Below are 17,726 nucleotides of genomic sequence, written 5' to 3' on the forward strand. Positions count from 1 at the left end.
ATTGTGGTTTACAGAGGTAAAATATTGTGGATTTTTTTTTTTGTGGTGCATAATCTAACACGAAACCCCCCCAGGTCTGGAATGTGTCAAATGCGATAAATGGGGAGTACAGTTTGTGCACCTATCTACAAACAAAGCATGTCAAACATCAATAAATTAAATGAAATAGAAAGTTGGGTGGGCGGCCTGGTGGTCCAGTGGTTAGCGCGTCGACCTCATCTTGCAGAGGTACTAGGTTCAATTCCAGCTTCGCCCTCCCTGTGTGGAGTTTGCATGTTCTCCCCGGGCCTGCGCGGGTTTCCTCCAGTTACTCTGGTTTCCTCCCACATTCCAAAAACGTGCGTGGTAGGCTGTTGAACACTCGAAATTGTATCGAGGTGTGAGTGTGAGCGCGGACGGTTGTTTTGTCTCTGTGTGACCTGCGATTGGCTGGCAACCGGTTCAGGGTGTCGCCCGCCTACTGCCCAAAGACAGCTGGGATAGACTCTAGCACCCCCCGCGACTCTTGTGAGGATAAGCAGATCGGAAAATGGATGGATGGAGAAAGTTGGGTGAATATGAAGTTGCCATTTAGCCTTCCACACCAATCCGAGATATCCGCCTTCGAGAGTTGTTACCTTCTCTTGGTGCTCAATGAGGATCTCCACCACGATATTTTGGAACTTGAGGTCCATTATGGCGGCCACCGTGTCCTCTTGTGGCCTCATCAGCGTCGGGCCGAAGACCACGCCCAGATTGGCCACCGTCATCAGATTCTGCTTGCTGTGGGCAGCCACGCTGTAGGGTGAAGAAACACCACAGTCAGAAATACAAAAAAACAAAACAAAAAAAGACACCGTTTGGCAAGGGTTTGTATCATGGTGAAAATGGATTTATTCTAGGGCAGTTGTCCCCAACCGGGTCGCAGAGAGGCAGATGGAAAGTAATAGTAACAATAAGGGGGTGCAGCTAAAGGTGCGGCTGGTAGGGTGTCATGAAAAGATGAAGCGATTTTGACAAGAGAACTTCCTTCGGGATCTTCAGAGCGACGTGGCGAAAATCAATCGGGTCATCTTGTGAAGGCGCACATTTGCAAGTAGTAACGATGCTTACGACGGATCCTAACTTTAAAATGATGTTTCAATTTTCATTATTTCTGAGGGGTCAATTTTTCGTAGCTCACTGTGTTCATTTTCTATTATTGTACTGTTAAATCAAAATGTTTGAAATGAAGGGAGAAATGTTGAAATATTTTCTAATTATCATTGCTGTCACATTTGTAGAGACTAAAAGGTTGAAATTTCTCATTGCTCTTCAAAACGGGAAAAAGGTCAAGTGCTCGCAGAAATTGAAAGAGTCCGTCCGCATCAAAGCACATCAGATCCCGGATGCTCGCTTTCAGGACAGGTCGTCTCATCAATTTGTTAAACACTGTATCAACTATATTAATTCTATTAAGTTTTACCGTAATATCTCTTTGACAAAGCATCGAATCAAGACGTGAAATTGTTTTATATTAAATTGGAGCATTTTAGTTCGTGTGAGGAGGTGGAAAAAAAGTGGGGTAAAAATCTCCGTTTTGAAGATTTTTTTTTTTTTTAAAGACAGGTGAAGGGATTTCACAGTCAAATTCTGCTGCAGTGCGGCGCATCTGCAGGGGAAACGGCTTCTTAAATAGCTCCCGATGATTCCTTTGAAGACAAAAACGCCGGTGACAACTCGCATTTATAACATCGCTGAAACCATTTCAGATAGGAGTGTGAAATTCTGGCTTTGCTTCCTCCTTTCCCCCCCGCAGGACATGCACACACACGCCAACTCCAGGAAAGAGGTGGGGGTGAAAATAAAATGTATATATATAAATATATATCTGTAGATTTCCCCCCCAGTCTATCCAGTCTGGAGAATTTCACGGCGGATAATCCAAATTCAATTTCAATAGCGCTCCCTTTTTTTTTTTTTCCCCCTCCTGCAACAAGAGCCTGATCCCGCAGTGGGATTCTATGAAATAAGATACAGCAGACTTTGGCCGCCCCAGGGAGGAGTGGGATTATTTACTTATCCTCAATTTGCTCATATTAAGTTTATAAAAAGCTTGCCGAGGTAAAACCTTGTAATGTTAGCTAACATTATTTCTTGCTGATCTAATCTCTCTGATAAAGAGCGATGCGCAATTGTTGATCACCCACGGCTGTGCAGTCGAGAGGTGGGGCTGAAAGTATGGCCATGGAGCCCTGTATGGTACAGATACCGTTGCGGTTTGACGTGCAAGTATGTGTAGTATTAGATAGCACAAACTATATAATCGATTTAAAGTGGACATTTTACAGAAAAGCAACTTTTTAATCGCTTGTATCTAAAGGATGGATAGTTTGATGGATTGTGACAGTGAGCGAGCCATTTCGGCTGGATTGTGATGTCACAATTCAGCTAATTTGCATCATAACTGCTTCCGCACTTTCTCCGCCCGTGACGAGCAATTATTTTTCACATTGTCAAGAGGCACCCAGATGGCGGCGTCTGACACACGATTGTGAGAAGAGCTTTGTCTGATGGACAGATTAGTGTCGTGAATGAAGTGCTGCCTCCAAGAGTGAAAATGCTTGTTTTTAAAGCGGAAGTAAAAAATAAAAAAAAAAAAAAATCCGCCCGTTAGTCTAAAAATGTTCTTCTAATTAATATTACATTTATAGAATGTGAATTCGGCAGAATAATCGACCTGTATTTATCGATCTCAAGGGGCGGCCATTTTGCCTTGTAATGCCAGTTACTGTCGAGTGAAAATGACATCACAGTGCCCAAGGACTCAGCTTCGGAACGTGTGAGCCATGACAGTAACTACCTCATACTTACCTGGTCGTTAAATTTTCAAGTGTGATATAATTCTGAATTCTGGAAGGAATTTGGGGGGTAAAAAAAAACCAGAGAGTGTTTTTACCGACATTGTTATTTTTTTGTTTTATCGACATTTTTTAAATTTATCGTTTAGACGACCTTGGAATACGCACGTACACCTCACCCACCGCCACTGCACGATGTTGTGCGCATCCATGTTTATGGTCCCATGGAAATACGCAACTTTTTCTTTAATTAAAAACATCAAATAAAATACATGTGACACTGCTCAGTGCTATTCCAAAAATTCAGAAAAATTCTCTAACAGATGCCTCGCCCCATCTGCAGTTGAGCAAATCTACAACCCTCTGGCCGTTATTTGTCAAAACACATGAAAAGGCGAAAGAAAATCGCTAACGCGCGAGGCTGCTGGCGGCGTCAGTGGCGAAGAAAGAGATGGAGTGACAGCAGGGAAGGGGGAGTGAAGACTGAAGAGTGGGAGTGAGGGAGAAGGAGAAGAAGCATGTGGAGTGAGAACGAGGAGACAGACAGGCAGGCCGAAGCGAGTTCCGAGCTTGGGGAGGATGCAGATTGCATGAACTATGACCACTACAGGGACGGCAATCACTCACTTGGCCAGATGCTTCATAAACAGCCCGAGGACTTGTCGATTCTTCTCTGGCAGCTTGTGGACCAGGCAGTGGACGGCCTGGATACGAGACTCTGGACTGCCGCCCTCTGTAGGAAAGGGGGGGGGGGGGGTGGGGAGAGAGAGAAAAAACACCCAAATAAGCAAGTGGCAGAAAGCCAAGAGCGGACAGAGACTGTAATCATCCTATCAATTCTACTTATAGGCCCGAAGCGCCTAATAGGACACATTACGAAAAATAAAAAGTTAGCAGATCTGTAAGGACGCAATCATCGGTGGGGCCATAAAGCTCCGGGACGCGGCGTTAAGGGCAAGGGAATGATGCATTTCCGTTTAAGAGGCATAATGGTAATATACGGCGTGAAGCCTGGTGGAATTTGGCAGTGGGAGAAGCGGATGGAGAGGGGTGGGGGGGGCTAGCGGGCTTTGCAGAGGAGACAGATTTACATTTAAAAAAAAAATAAAACCCAGAATGGCTTAAATATCTCCTCACACTTGGGCATCTGAGCGCCCACGCCGGATAGCATTACTATGGAAACGACGACATGGGGGGGAGGAGGGGTGCGCCGTCATCCGTCAAAAAAAAAAAAATCACCGCTAATCCACTTTTCAAAGCCCCTCTCCTCTCATTGCGAGCGCCTGATAAAAATGTCGTCAAACCTCATCCAATTATAGCACTTGTTTTGAATAAGATTTAATTAAAAACAACATCATACACGGGTTGAAATAAGGATGGTTGCTATTCAAGGTCGCAGGGAACATTTGTAGGTAAGTGAAATAACATATTACACAAGGGTGGTGAAGAAAAAAAAGAAGAGAGAAATTAAACGTAAAGCGACACACACACACGGACAAGAGTGCTCCAGAGATGAGTGGCTCATGAATGTCATTTTTACATTGATGCTTTAACTCTCAGAAGTTTCAAGAACAAATGCTGAACAGAAAGTGAGTGCGAGACAAAGTTAAGAAAAGATCAGCCAGTCAGTCGGCGTGCTGGAGGCTCTCTCGACGAGCACCGCAAAGGACTTGAAGTAAAACCAATCGAGGTGTGATTGAAGTGCTGGATTTCAGTTGAAGTGCTTTCACAAATACACGGCATTTATGATTTGGTAATGGCAGCCATTTTGTGAAGTGAACCCTTTTATCACGAGGAATACATACTAGACGCACCTGCGACTGAAAAAAACAAACAATAAAATCCGCAAGACATTTAGGGCAAAAAAAAAAGAAGAAGTAAAAAAACTATAATGAACATTCTTAAAATGTATTTGCAGCAGTCGGAACCAATATTTGGCCCCTTCCGTGTTCCCGCACGGACATTTGTTGCTGCGGCCACTCGTTTCCAAGCGACAAATGTCCATTGACGATGAAAATGTTTTGCACTTGGGTGTCGCTTCAGACTGAACAAGGATAAAACTTCGGTTTTATGAAATTACTGCAAAGCGGAGCGGGCAGAGATTGGCGACTCGAAGAAGGGGAGTCTGTGACCCCCCCGCGGACGGCTACTCCTCGAGGTAACAACAACACAGCTTCGAAATTTGTGTTTTTGAGTGTATTAAATTACACTGAACAATCCTAATCTTCGTTTCCCACTTTTGCATGCTTTTACCACATCTTAACTTTTTAAAACACACTTACAATGATTAAAACCCCCGACTTAAAGTTAAAGTAACTCCTCTCACTCGAGCTAGCACAAATAAGAGCCCAGTGTTTGCTTCAAGACTTCACACCCAGTTTACTGTAAAACTGAAACAGAAATGAGAACGAAACACTGTCCTTTCAACGCCATTTTGTTTTTTTAACCAAACCACATTATTTTGTCTCATGAAAGTTTTCTCACACAATGCTAGCATATGTGAAACACTATAGATGGGCTCACAGGAATTAACACGGCAATAATAAACCTTCACACATCCACTCTCTTTTTAACGGCAACCACCATTTTGTTCGCGATTATTGTTCCACCCAATACTGCACGTGTTCACTGCTACTTCCATGTTGCTTGCACTCGAACACTTACTCGCCGGGCTGATGAACTCTTTGTAAAGTCCGTAGGTCATCAGTGGCTCGGGAAGGCTCCTGCAGAAGGAGAGTCAAAATACGTGAGAGGGGCAGGAATAGGGGAGACAGAAATAGCAGCCGTTAACTGTTTTATGGGGTTGTGTGCACAGTCATGATGAATGTGGCTCGGGTGGAGGGGTGGAGGGGTACGGATGGGGAATTAGACAGCGCCCTTTTTTGAGATAACCAAGTTCATCTGAAGGTACTTTCACTGCCGAGCTGGACGCTGTCCAGAGGCACTTTAAGTCTCGGAGGAAACTGAGGACATTGGTCTTATCCCAACAGGCCAGACATAGAGTAGACAAGTCAAACACATTACTCCCCGAGTCAACAACTTTTAGGAAATGAATGAACAGGAGAGTTCTTTAAAAAAATATATATACAGTATATATATATATATACACACTATATATATATATAAATAAAATGAGTGTTATTCACAGGATTTTACAATATGTACGATTTACGTAAGTAGCTTGACGACAGATGATTTCTATTTTCGACGGGGGAAAATGGCATCCCAAATTGAACATTAACCACCATGTTGGACCTTGGGGGCGTTCACCGTATGCTCGTACAACAACAAGTACCGTCGAAGAACAGACTGATGAACTCAAAGGGCAGCTTGAAAGGGACAAACTTTTACGAATGAGTCAACCTAAAGTACGAAACTGCTTACATTTACATACATACATTTCAACAGACTTGGCTTGCTGGAGCCAAAGTGCATTTTAATGTCGGCGCTTCACCCACATGCCGTCAATCTGGGCAGCGAGTGCGGAATCGACGGGCGACCTTGCATGATCGACTCAGTTGTGCTTTCATCAAGCAAAATTAGGCATTTTTTTGTTGCATTCGACGGATGGGCAGAACCTTACCTCAGGTACAGCTTCAGCGCGCTGGTTATGGTTTTGACATCCCAGTCCTCGCTGGTGGACAGGTCCACTTCGTTGCTCTTCTCGTCTAAACAAATCACACAAAGATATTCTCGAAGTGAAATAAATACATAAAAAATATATATACCCATTTTCATCCACTGTCCTTTGATATCACAACTGCCCTCGGGCTGCCATTGCGAATGTCGCAGGAGCGAACCCAGAAAACAGTTGAACCGCGACATTGGCAATGTTAGTCTGAGGGCGGTTTGACGTCAATTTCAGTCGACAGCAGAGGGAGCTGTTGGCCAAAATGGCGACCCCCCGAAAAGGATGGAGAGTAAAAATAATTAAATAACACAATCATCATCACAATACCACATTTAGACTAATGGGGGCACATCCAACACATTCTTGCAAAGAACATGTTTGCGTTCAGTTCCCCTTTTAAGTACAGGAATGACTAATTCCACTTCAACCAGAGTAATTTTTTTCAACACGAGTTTCTGTACTGGCCACCTCTGGGAATACGCGCCCGCAATCTAACAGCAAATTGGGACTTTTCCTGAGCGAGGCGCGAATATATATATATAGAGTAAAAGTTGTAACGAGACGTACGAGGCGATAAAAGCGCTGCAGCTGGGAGGGCTTTCGGCCCCAGTGGACGCGAGAGCAAGTTAGCGGTTCTACACTAATTACAAGATTAATTAATCCCTCACTACTTCAGAGCCTCTGCGGGGACTCTGGAGAGCTTTCGGACTGGGAATTGAACTTGCAGAAGCGTGCTGCGTCATACGTCAGGCACGGGAACGTTAGTCATCTATTTTTGTCCTCCGCCGTTTCCAGGACACTTTATCCCACTCATTTCTTTTTGCCTTGCAGTCAACGCTGCAGGTCTACAGTGGGCAGACTCCAGACCCAGACACTTTTTTAATGCGGATTCGATTATTTGATTATTTTTGACAAATGCTTGTAATTGAACACATTTTGGGGGGGGGGGGGGGTTACAACACAGTGAACCACCACCTATTTGCTGTTTGCTAGCCACAAACCACCCATTACTGTTCCTGTAGGAACTGTTCTCTACCTGCAAGCATGTTTTTCAGGGTTTTTGAGGGGTGGGGGGCATTTTCTAAAATGCCACAAATTGGCGCCAAAAGCTGACAGGAAAGTAGTCATTAGTGTCACCTAAAAATGGCGAAGTTATACAGACTGGAAGACTATCCTTGCCTGTAGGGAAGGTGCTAAGTTTAGCCTGGGTTGTTACAGAGAGTCACCGCCACGCTTTGTCTTATTTTAAGGGTAATGTAAAATGAGTTTCAAATAAAATTCAAGCGCTAAAGAGGGGTACACATGAGATCATTGCTTATATGCAAATAGTTGAGTTTTTGTTTTCGTTGGATGCGTGCCCACCCATCAAGTGTGAGTTCAAACAACCAAGTCATTCTTTTGTTAGCTCCCTATTTACGTGCTGGTTCGAGCAAGTGAGGCTAATTTATATCATCGCCACTGCATCACTTCCTTCCTCTGATTACTTGGTGGCAATGCTGGGGGGGAGACCCAGAGCCACTTTCAAGTGATGGCAGCTTGTCTGGAACACTATCATATCCAAGGCTAAAGGTAAGCATAGCTGCATACAATTTTTCTGGAGGGATTCATTTGCTTTTGCCGATGGCGTCTGACAGGTGTCACAAAGTTCGGCAAATCTGCGGATGGAGAGCGGGGGTTGTTTTCGCTGATGTGTCAGCTACATGCACCACATGAACGGATCTGCACCACTGGTTTTGATTATCGGCTAAATAGATCTGCCAGACATATTACCGGTCAGATCTTGGATAAAATTGTTTAGTTAATCCATTAGTTTGGGTCAAAGCAGCAAAGCTAGCAAAAAGAAAAAAAAATACTAGTCAAGTGTTAAAAACATCTCATGCATTTTATATTTAATGTATTTTGAAGCCTCCAGCTTGTGAAGAGAAAAATTAGAACAACCACTGTTGAACAATAACAATCGAACAAGTGAGTGTCGTTATCATGATTCCAATGGCACATTTCTTGATGCCGCTCTTGCATTGGACCTCACTTGCTTTACTATGGAGTAGACTCAAGAGTGTCGGCTAACGCGTCGGGCGTGAGCGTGCAGCTCTGTGGAAGACGAGACAGGCCTGGCTGCTCCCGATGCCTGGGTTTGTTGTCATTCTGAACACAGAGCTGGAAAAGTCAGCCCCGCGTCTGCCAGAGGAGGCGGCAAACCCGAGAGCAGGAGTTGGGGTGGGGGTGAATGTCGGGGTAGGCAAATGAAGGACCGAGGAGTGATACTGAGGGTAAAAGATGACTTTGTGTGTGTGTGTGTGTGCGTGCGTGCGTGCGTGCGTATATACGCTGCATGACTAATACATGAGGTGTCGTGACTTACCATATTATTCTTGCAAAATCACATTCTCTATTCTATAATTTGGTATATTTTGGGGGGCGGGGCACATTTTTGTCTATCCTCAAAAGTGTGGGACTCGATTTTCGTAAAGTTGGCAGTACAATTTAAAAAAAAAAATCTCAACACAATAATTTTTTCTGATAATTTCCTAACATTGACATCTTGCAATCTTGACATTAAAAGCATCACTTTTTTTTATTTATCGCAAGACGGCAACTTTATTCTCGCAATACTGTGACTTTGTTCTTTTTTCCTGTATTGCCTGTAATTCATTGTAGTAGTCATTGTACAACTACTACTCTCAATAAATTAAGAGCTTTCTATTTCAACATTGGGTTCTTTATAAAACAAAAAATTACTACTTTCCCTTTTAATCTATTCACATAACTTGCGCCACACCACAACTCCATATTAATAATTGTATGAAGTGCTGCCACCACAAGTGAAAATTCTTTCTAGCCTTCACCTGCTCAAGTAGAATCTGCTTGTCTAGTTGCAAAACTTCTAGCCCCCCGCCTCCCCACTCCCCGGGTTTTACGAAAACCAGACTTGCGGCCGAGCTCTGAGATAGCCTACTCATGGCAATTTTGAAGGGTTGTTGCACATGTTTGGAAGGCACCTGGGAACTGTTTGTAAATCATAAACCCCCTGCCCCCACAAGACAAAAACAAATAACAACTTACCAATCATTAAGGAGAGGAGCTTTTGCACCTTGGAGCTGACGCCAACAACTCTGTACAAGCCTTGGTCATTTATTCCTGTGCAACAATCATCAAACGGTGCTTGAGTTGCATCGCAAAGGCTTTGGTGGTATAAGAATAAGCAGAGACATTAAATAAATAAATGCTGGACAAGTTGTCATTTGCATGTAAATACAGCAGAAAGCAACTGTGGTTCTTTGCGGGGAAGTCATTTTCAAAACTGGTGCACGCCTGACCCCTGGTGTGCAAAAAGAGATACTGCAAAAGAGTAGTTCCTCCCCCACGGTTTTGTTGTCAGCAGTCTTTTCTCCCTCACTTTGAGAGCGAGAACTCTCCTGGTAAATGTATACGAAATCATTAAATGATGCTCACCTCGTGTCTCGATGGCGCTGATGGAGTTCTTCACAAAAGTCAGCCCCACGTCATCCAGCTGAGCGTCGACTGCAACACAACAATTATTTGTAGCATTTTTTTTTCTTACCCCAAGATGGCGCCCGAGTAGGCAGCCTTGGCAAGTGCTCTTCAAGAGCCTTGCTTTTTTTTTTGTTTTGTCTTTTTGTTTTGTCACATGTTGTTTGTCGTTTCATCGTGTGGACCTGATATGGACTGTTTTCAGCGTTTTGTGGCCACGACATTCGTCAAAGGAGAAGTATCTGTGCTTGGTGGTTGCGCCTTCTCAGCAGCACGCCTGTACCAGCACAAATTGTGATTGGGAGGAATGTCGGCGCCATTGACTGTCGGTGTTGGACAGACCGGGGGCGCTTGTGTTTTTTGCGGCTGTAATGGGCAGCATTTTTCACAACCCCGTTTTGTTCAGTGGATATATCGGCGCTGTTGGACAGACGGCGTTGGGGCGGCTGGATGGATGACTGCTGAAGTTGAGGATGAGGAGAGAGGAGCGTTGGCGCAGAGCGCCGATCCGTATTTGGAACTGAGAGTTGCCGCTTGGAATTGAAATGGATTTCCATGGGACAGGAGAAGTGAACCAATCTCTTTCTTCGTCAATGGATGCTACAGCTTCTTGTTGACTTTGAAACTTAGCTTGTAGCCGACGTGTGCACATTTTGAGCATAACGTCTCTGATCCACTGGTTAAAGGACACTTCGATTCTCTCCTTTTTCATCTCAAACTGCTTCAAACAACAAAGCGTGTGACGGAAAAGTGGTTAGGACTACACGACTGTCCGTGTTTTATGTTATGTGTTGTGTTTATTATTTTACTTTATGTTAACTGTTTTGTTAAGCGCTTTGTTACAGCTGCCGCTGTTGTGAAAGCGCTATATAAATCAGCATGTATTGTATTATATTGTATTGTAACAGAGGGGTTTTTGCTCACATTCGTACTTTCTCTCAAATGTTCCACTTACTGCCTCTGAAATTATAGCTTATTCCAGACAATATTATTATATTCTGAATTTTGTTGTAACGTTACAGTGCTGTTCTTGCAATACTACCCTTTTCCTTTCAATGTGGCCCCCATTACGCGAAACCTTTGATAATCATCCCGACACTTACTTCCTCTTTCTTTTGAATATGTCCTCTCGAGATAGCGGCCGATCTGTAATGAGACAAGTTTGTTACAGTGGCAATGGGCAGCCGCGGGTCAGCGCAACAATCGCTTTGCTGCCACTTCAATAGCAGAGCGAGTTGCGGATGATGACATAGTGACTCACAGGTTCCTTCCCACCCATGGCCAGCATCCAGAATTTGTGGTCACCCTCCGACAGAGCCTGCACTGTGAGGGCTGTGCCTGGCCTGAGAGAAACCAGCAAAGTTAGACCAGGGCCAACACCGTATGAAATAGAGTCCACTCCTTGAAAAGACGCTCTTTCCCAAATTGTCACAGCGTTTATCATCCACTGAGAAGTGTGATGACTGCTGTTTATGGACGCGATTGGTCGAGGAGTTGACTTTATGACAAAACATGAAAGCTTGAAGTTGAGTAATCAAGATAAAATGGCCGCTATTTAAATACGAGCCGCCATTTCAAAGACAAGAAAATCGAACCCTACCGATCTGTAATGTCGAGCTCCAGGCAGAACCTCCTGTCCAACATGTCCGTCGTTTTGCGGACGCAGGACTTGAGCGTGACCGACTCCGTCTCACCCTGAAGACGAAAATCAAATCGGGATGAAAGAACTTTTGCCAGCAGGTCTGAAACTTTGAACATCCAATTTGTGCAAACGGCACACTCACACTCCTTCCGCCAGATCTGTGGTCGAAAGTCACCATATGCAGGATCTTCTGCTCCTTGACAAACGTGCAGTAGCGTTTTACCCAACTTGAACCGAAAGGGGGCGGTCCTGCAAACCAAAAAGAACGCCATGGATGAGATAGGTTGATATGAAATATAGTTTATAATAACTTGTGATGGAAAATCAAGTCAAGTCAAAATTTCAAAACGACAACTAAAGTACCTTTCGGGGACAAGGAAATTGGGCTTTACCGTTAGTGTCGGAGCAAGTCAAACGAGTTTGCAGCACGTTTGTATGGACGCTAAGCAGTATTTACAACAAAAGACGACTTAAACAGCAACAGAAATCCTTACGTTTTTCCTGGACGTAAAGGTATCCCTCGCAGCTGATTGGGCTCGTCTGTCTGTACTCCTGAGGCGCCTCTCGGATCCTTTTCATAAGCTCGTTGACCTCCGAGCGCGTGCCCTCGAATCGACTCCTCGTCTGCGAGGGGGGAGGCGTGACATTTGCAAGGATTACACGAAATGATAGGCGGCCGCTCTTACGGTTTTACACTTTTGGCCGGAATTTGAAAATCTAATTTCGTGACACACTTTCAGGCGTTTTCATTAAATTCGTATTTAAAATGTGTGCTTACTGGAGCCTAATTATGGCTGCTGCTATGGTAGCGTAGGTTCGAGATTCAGGTTCCACCCCCGCCATAATATTTAGGAACCACTTTCTCTCCTCGGTACGGAGAAAGTAGAAACAGGAAGTTTGCAACGATATGACTTACATTCTGAATGTTGATCTGTAGTGCACGTTTGTAGTGGTCAAAGTCCTTGGCAAGTTCGAAACCCTGGTGATAAAAAGTGAAGACCGTCTGGAAGAAGGCCAGCATCTGCAAAAATAGGGTGACAAGAAGAAAATTAGGATACAGTATCAGCGTGATAATTGTTTGGGAATTTTCATGGTAGTTGGTTCTTATTTCAATTTTTTTTTTTCAGAGTGGGTTTGTTGGATTGTCTGAGTTTGACAAAAATGTTTCAATTTTATTAGTTTTAGTATTCATTTTACTTTTTTATGCAATACTGTATTAAAAAAAAATCGTAGTTAAAAAAAAAAAGAACAACCACAAATCAAATACTGGTACTGTATAACAGTCCACAGACTGAAAATAAATTCAGTGCATAGTACTGCTTCGAAAGTTAGATGCATCAAAACCCTAACCTCTAAAATAAAGGACGGTCTTACTTTTTATCACCCCATTTGCCAAGTTTCCCCAACACCCCCAAGACGGCGGTTATATGCACGCCATCCAGCAGCCAAGACTTGCTCGAGCTCCAGTCAAGTCAAGTCAAGTCAACGGTATTTATAGAGCACTTTCAAACAGCCATCGCTGCATACAAAGTGCTGTACATGGAGCAATTTAACATGCACAATAAACAGTAAGACAAATCGGTAATAAAGGCGGTAGAAAGCACCAAACAGTAAAACCAAGAACAAATCTAAGTCATGCTGAGTCGAATGCCAAAGAATACAAGTGAGTTTTGAGGAGGGTTTTGAAGATGGGCAGCGAGGAGGCTTGCCGAATGTTCAGTGGGAGGTCATTCCAGAGAGAGGGACCAGCAACAGAAAAGGCTCCATCCCCTCTGAGCCTCAGTTTAGTTCTTGGTACTTCTAATAAAGTCTGGTCCACAGACCTGAGGCCCCGGGCAGGTGTGTAGGGGCGGATGAGCTCAGAGAGGTAAGGTGGCGCGAGATTATTCAGAGATTTGAAAACAAATAAGAGGATCTTGAAAATAACTCTAAAATGAATGGGGAGCCAGTGAAGGGATGCCAGAGTAGGAGTTATGTGCTCCCTCTTACGAGTACCAGTCAAGAGGCGAGCAGCGGCATTCTGGACCAGCTGAAGGCGCTTAATGGAGGACTGGCTGACTCCAAAGTAAAGGGCATTGCAGTAATCGAGCCGGGAGCTCAAATCAATGGTCTCCGCAGGTATGTACCAATTAGCATGCACGGTAACCAGCATCCAGGATAGGTAAGGGGCGATCCCGGGAGGTTGGTTGATCGAGAAGTCGATCATCGGTCCAAAAAGTTTGGGCACCCCTGGTATAGACAGTTAGTACATGCAAACATGCATGGCCGGGCACGTCACTCACCGGCTCCACACACTCAAATTTCTTCCTCTCCTGGATCTCCTGCAGCTTGCAAACGTAGTCCAGCGACTCTTCCTGGAAGTGCTGCCTCATGGTTTCCACCTGGACGTCCGCCTGTAGAGAACACGCACACACACGGCGAAGATCATTCTAATCGTGCACAGATGCAGCCTGGAATCCAGTGGAACATGTTGCAGTGTGCGCAAAGACTTAGCGGGCTCTCCCTTGTCGTCGCTCGATTCAAACCGTTGAAAATTGAGCAGTGGAGCTTGAATAACCGTCAACGAGCTGGAAGAGGAACGCTGGAGGGGAATATGTGATGCTACGCGGAGAGTCTGAATCATTCGGTCAAACTCGAGGATGATTAAAATCAACCGGCGGTGGCTTGAAAGTCTCGTTTGTGGACAAAAATACGAGCAGAATTCATGGCTGCAAAGAAAAAAAAATGGCAAGAGGACAGAGGACTCGCCACTCTGGGTAAATACTGTGTACGTTCCTGTGACTGGAGGAAATCCCGGCGAGATAATCACCGTAATTATGTGCGTGTTACGATCCGAACAGAAAGACTATCATCAGCTGTAAGATGTTATTTGCACATCAATGGATTTAAAAAAAAATTATAATAATGAAGAGCTTACAGGAGGATTTCTTCCGCTTCGGGCCTTCGCGTCAATGGAGACAGAAGATTTGAAAATGACTTCTGAATTGCCTTCATACAACTAGTTGGGTCTGCGGACTGCCGTACCAACCGTCACGGTGAATCAAACAACCAAGAAAATCTTTGGTTTGTTGCCAAAATGTGAGCGCAATCGGGGTTGAATGTTGCCCCACTGTGACCTAACATGGGGCTAATTTACCTATTATTGTCATTTTATGTGAAATGTTCTGTCATGCTCACAATCCAGGTCATTTTACCTTTTCTTTACTCGGTGTGGGGTTATTATGTAAATTAGCCCCAAGTTTTGTCACAGCGGGGCACATTTCGGGTCTGACTGCTCATAGACACATTTTGGCAGCTAACAAAAGAATTATTATTATTTTTTCATCATACCTTTTAAATTTAAAACTGGCCAAATGTTTTTCTCATTCACCTTCTCAACAGTAAATATTATCATTTGCGTCGTCCTCCGCGAGTTCTGTGTTGAATCAAAATACAACTGTTTTCTGACATGTTGCAGATGAAGCCTGTGACTGAATCGTAATTTCAATTCTTCAATTAATCAACAGATGAATCAATCTACAGTATTTTTCTTCAAAAAAAAATTCAATGACGAAAGAACAATTTCACATGTGAATGTTTTGAGTTCCAAGTGTAGTCAAGGAATGAACTAAACTCGTATGTCAAGGCACCGCCGTCTCAGCATTTGCTCGAGATGTGTACTGACAAATGCCCACTCATTTTTATCATCTAAATTACGCCACTGTGTGGACGTGGACCCTGCGCCCGCGCGCCACAAAGTTTAAACAGTCGCAATGTCAACAGCTTCGAGTGTCCTCACTTATCACCTTACATGGACATACATGGGACAGCAAAAACAAGCAACCCAAAGAGGTGGCCAGGGGTCTCCATTCAGACGGCAGCGTGGATTGTAGTGCGCGCCGCAGCAGGCCACGGCTGACCTCGGTGCTACGGTCACAGAGAGTGCATGCTTCCTCTGCAAAGCGTGCCAGGAAAATTGTCACTCGAAGCTGCGTCACCGGGAGCTTCACGTGGTCCGAACGGGGCTTCGCGGCGGAACACCACAACCCAAACAAGGCCTGACTAAACAAGAGCGTTCAGAGGCTCAGGAGCGGCATGGAGGCTTTGAGATTCGTCACTTGAAAAAAACAAAAAAAAAAACAAAAGATGGACGGATGACAAAAAAACTACTTTCGATTTTAAAGCTAAAAGAATATATGTTTTTTGGTGGTTAACTTGTGTAGATTAATAGGGGTGGGGTGGGGGAGGGGGTTGTCTACTGGGAATAAATGCTTTAGAATTTTGCATTGCAAAAAGCTGCCAGGTAAAAGAATCAAAGCAAATCGGTTGATCTACATTTGTAGATATCTAAATGGTACCATCACTATGTGTGATATATAACTAATCAAATTTTAAAAATCACACCTTTAGTTTGCTTTACAGTGTTTCCTCGCTACTTCGGGGTTCGGTTATTGCAACTTTTCAATTGTGACGATAACTTCATCCACTGCAGTTTTTTTCTTTGGGGGGGGGGGGGTCTTGCTCTATTTGTTCCTTCTAAGTCATACCAGTCATTTATTTATTTTTTTTGGTGGGAGAGGCGACTTGTTTTCAAAAACTGAGACCATGCACATGATAGCTTGTCCCCCTTCCAAATCCTTGTTACCTCATCGTGGGCACGTTCGGAAATTGCTTCACATAGACCTTTCAGAAACTTTGAACGTTGTTCAAATGTGCCTTTTCGGCGATTCAGAGCGCACCAAAAAATTGTGAGCGGATTGTGCTTTGAAACCGGGCAGTGCTCAAGGAATGACGAAACGTCGGCTATTAACCACGCTCAAGTTTTTCTTTTAAATCTTAGAATGGCTAACATTAAAATGTTTCTGTGCAAACCTAAACTTAGTTGCCATGGCGACCATTGCTGCTTCTTGTTTCCTATCCATCTTGTCGTCTTTTTTTTCAAAATAGACAGAGAAGAAGCAACTTCCACAAATTCATTCCTGAAGTTTGTACTTTAACTCATTCACTCCCAATGACGTTTTTAAACGTCTTTTCAGACTTGGTCCAGAATTGGCTGGTACTGAATGAGTTAAAAGTGATACCAAACGCATTCGGTCTCCATGGGTTTATGAGTGATTTCTTTCCCCTTCATTTTACTTACGTTATATCACTAATGGTCACCACAGAATAACGGTAAGATCCTTCGAATTACATGTGCTTTTTTCCACGAGCGTGCTTCCAAATACCTCTTGTAGCTGCGGCTCTTTCTTCTTGGCAGACATGTTGAGAAGCTTCTCCAGCGAGCTGTAGTATTTTTCGGTCTCCTTCTCATACTTTTTCCTCTCCGCCTGTGCCAAGAAGAGCCGTGTCAATCTCAGCGGAGGGAGAAACAAAGCAAGGCAAACTGCTTTCATTTAGATGGCGTGGGGGGAAGATTAAAAAAAGAAGGCAATTAGCCGTCATACAGTACCCTTACTGTGCCGAGGTGCTCTTTCCTGAACTTCTCCAGGGGTTTCATGAGGGTTTCCGTGATGTTTCTCATCTAGACAGCAGCCGAGACAAACGCCGTTAAAACAACTCCACTTTCGTCCAAAATGCAAAACACATCAAGACCTGAAACATTCCATGATTTGTTTCCGTTTGTTGACTGACAATGCCCGTCGCAAAAGATTTGTCGTGTTAAATACCGTCAGTGACTATTGAAGACTCACTGCCTTTGAAGACATGCATTCAGCCCATGCAAAACTCTCGTGTCCATTAACATGCCCAGAACCGTCAAAACATTTGATCTTTAGCTGCTGCTTCATCAGTCCGTTGATAATAGCTTCAAAAGGAATAGCTTTACTTTTTGAAGTTAATATTTTTGTGGTACCTTAGCACAGAGGAACGACATTGATGTTGATGATGATGTTTAGACCAAAATTGTGATTTGCTCCCATGTAGCTGCATCACATTTACGTGCAGATTTTTTCGATTCAATTAAAGGCTCTGTCTCCATCCCACTGAATTTTTCCAAGATATAAATCATAAGATTGAGAGAACAAAGACAAAATATTTCAAGAAAAAAGGGTGTCCATTTTTTTCTTTCAGATTAAAATGATCATAGAGGTTAGGTTTATATTTGGTGAGTCTTGGGCGGTGGGGTGGTTCATGTTTAATCTCAAAGTCATAAAACCTTTGTTTA

The 17,726-nt window shown here is 43.8% G+C and overlaps 1 protein-coding gene across 5 annotated transcripts in view; it reads right to left on the reverse strand.

Moving 5' to 3' along the window:
* Positions 1-17,726, reverse strand: part of arhgap10 (Rho GTPase activating protein 10) — a 42,795-nt gene that overhangs the window by 13,694 nt on the left and 11,375 nt on the right. For 4 of the 5 annotated variants that reach the window (XR_015101811.1, XM_086119863.1, XM_086119861.1 and 1 more), the window contains 15 exons: positions 17,013-17,084; positions 16,789-16,890; positions 13,867-13,977; positions 12,501-12,605; positions 12,079-12,208; positions 11,727-11,833; positions 11,543-11,637; positions 11,204-11,285; positions 11,046-11,088; positions 9,904-9,972; positions 9,514-9,588; positions 6,403-6,487; positions 5,484-5,542; positions 3,447-3,552; positions 618-777 (listed from right to left, as the gene is read on the reverse strand). Coding sequence is in view for 4 of the 5 variants with exons in the window: in XM_086119863.1 (XP_085975989.1) it covers positions 618-777; positions 3,447-3,552; positions 5,484-5,542; positions 6,403-6,487; positions 9,514-9,588; positions 9,904-9,972; positions 11,046-11,088; positions 11,204-11,285; positions 11,543-11,637; positions 11,727-11,833; positions 12,079-12,208; positions 12,501-12,605; positions 13,867-13,977; positions 16,789-16,890; positions 17,013-17,084 (1,401 nt within the window). In the remaining variant the exon portion in view is untranslated. The remainder of the gene's footprint in view (positions 1-617; positions 778-3,446; positions 3,553-5,483; positions 5,543-6,402; positions 6,488-9,513; positions 9,589-9,903; positions 9,973-11,045; positions 11,089-11,203; positions 11,286-11,542; positions 11,638-11,726; positions 11,834-12,078; positions 12,209-12,500; positions 12,606-13,866; positions 13,978-16,788; positions 16,891-17,012; positions 17,085-17,726) is intronic. The other variant, XM_086119862.1, reaches the window with a different exon arrangement.

Source organism: Hippocampus guttulatus, chromosome 9 (assembly GCF_054856545.1).
Source record: "Hippocampus guttulatus isolate MCC_2025c chromosome 9, RoL_Hgut_1.0, whole genome shotgun sequence".
In the NCBI taxonomy this organism is placed as follows: Eukaryota; Metazoa; Chordata; class Actinopteri; order Syngnathiformes; family Syngnathidae; genus Hippocampus; species Hippocampus guttulatus.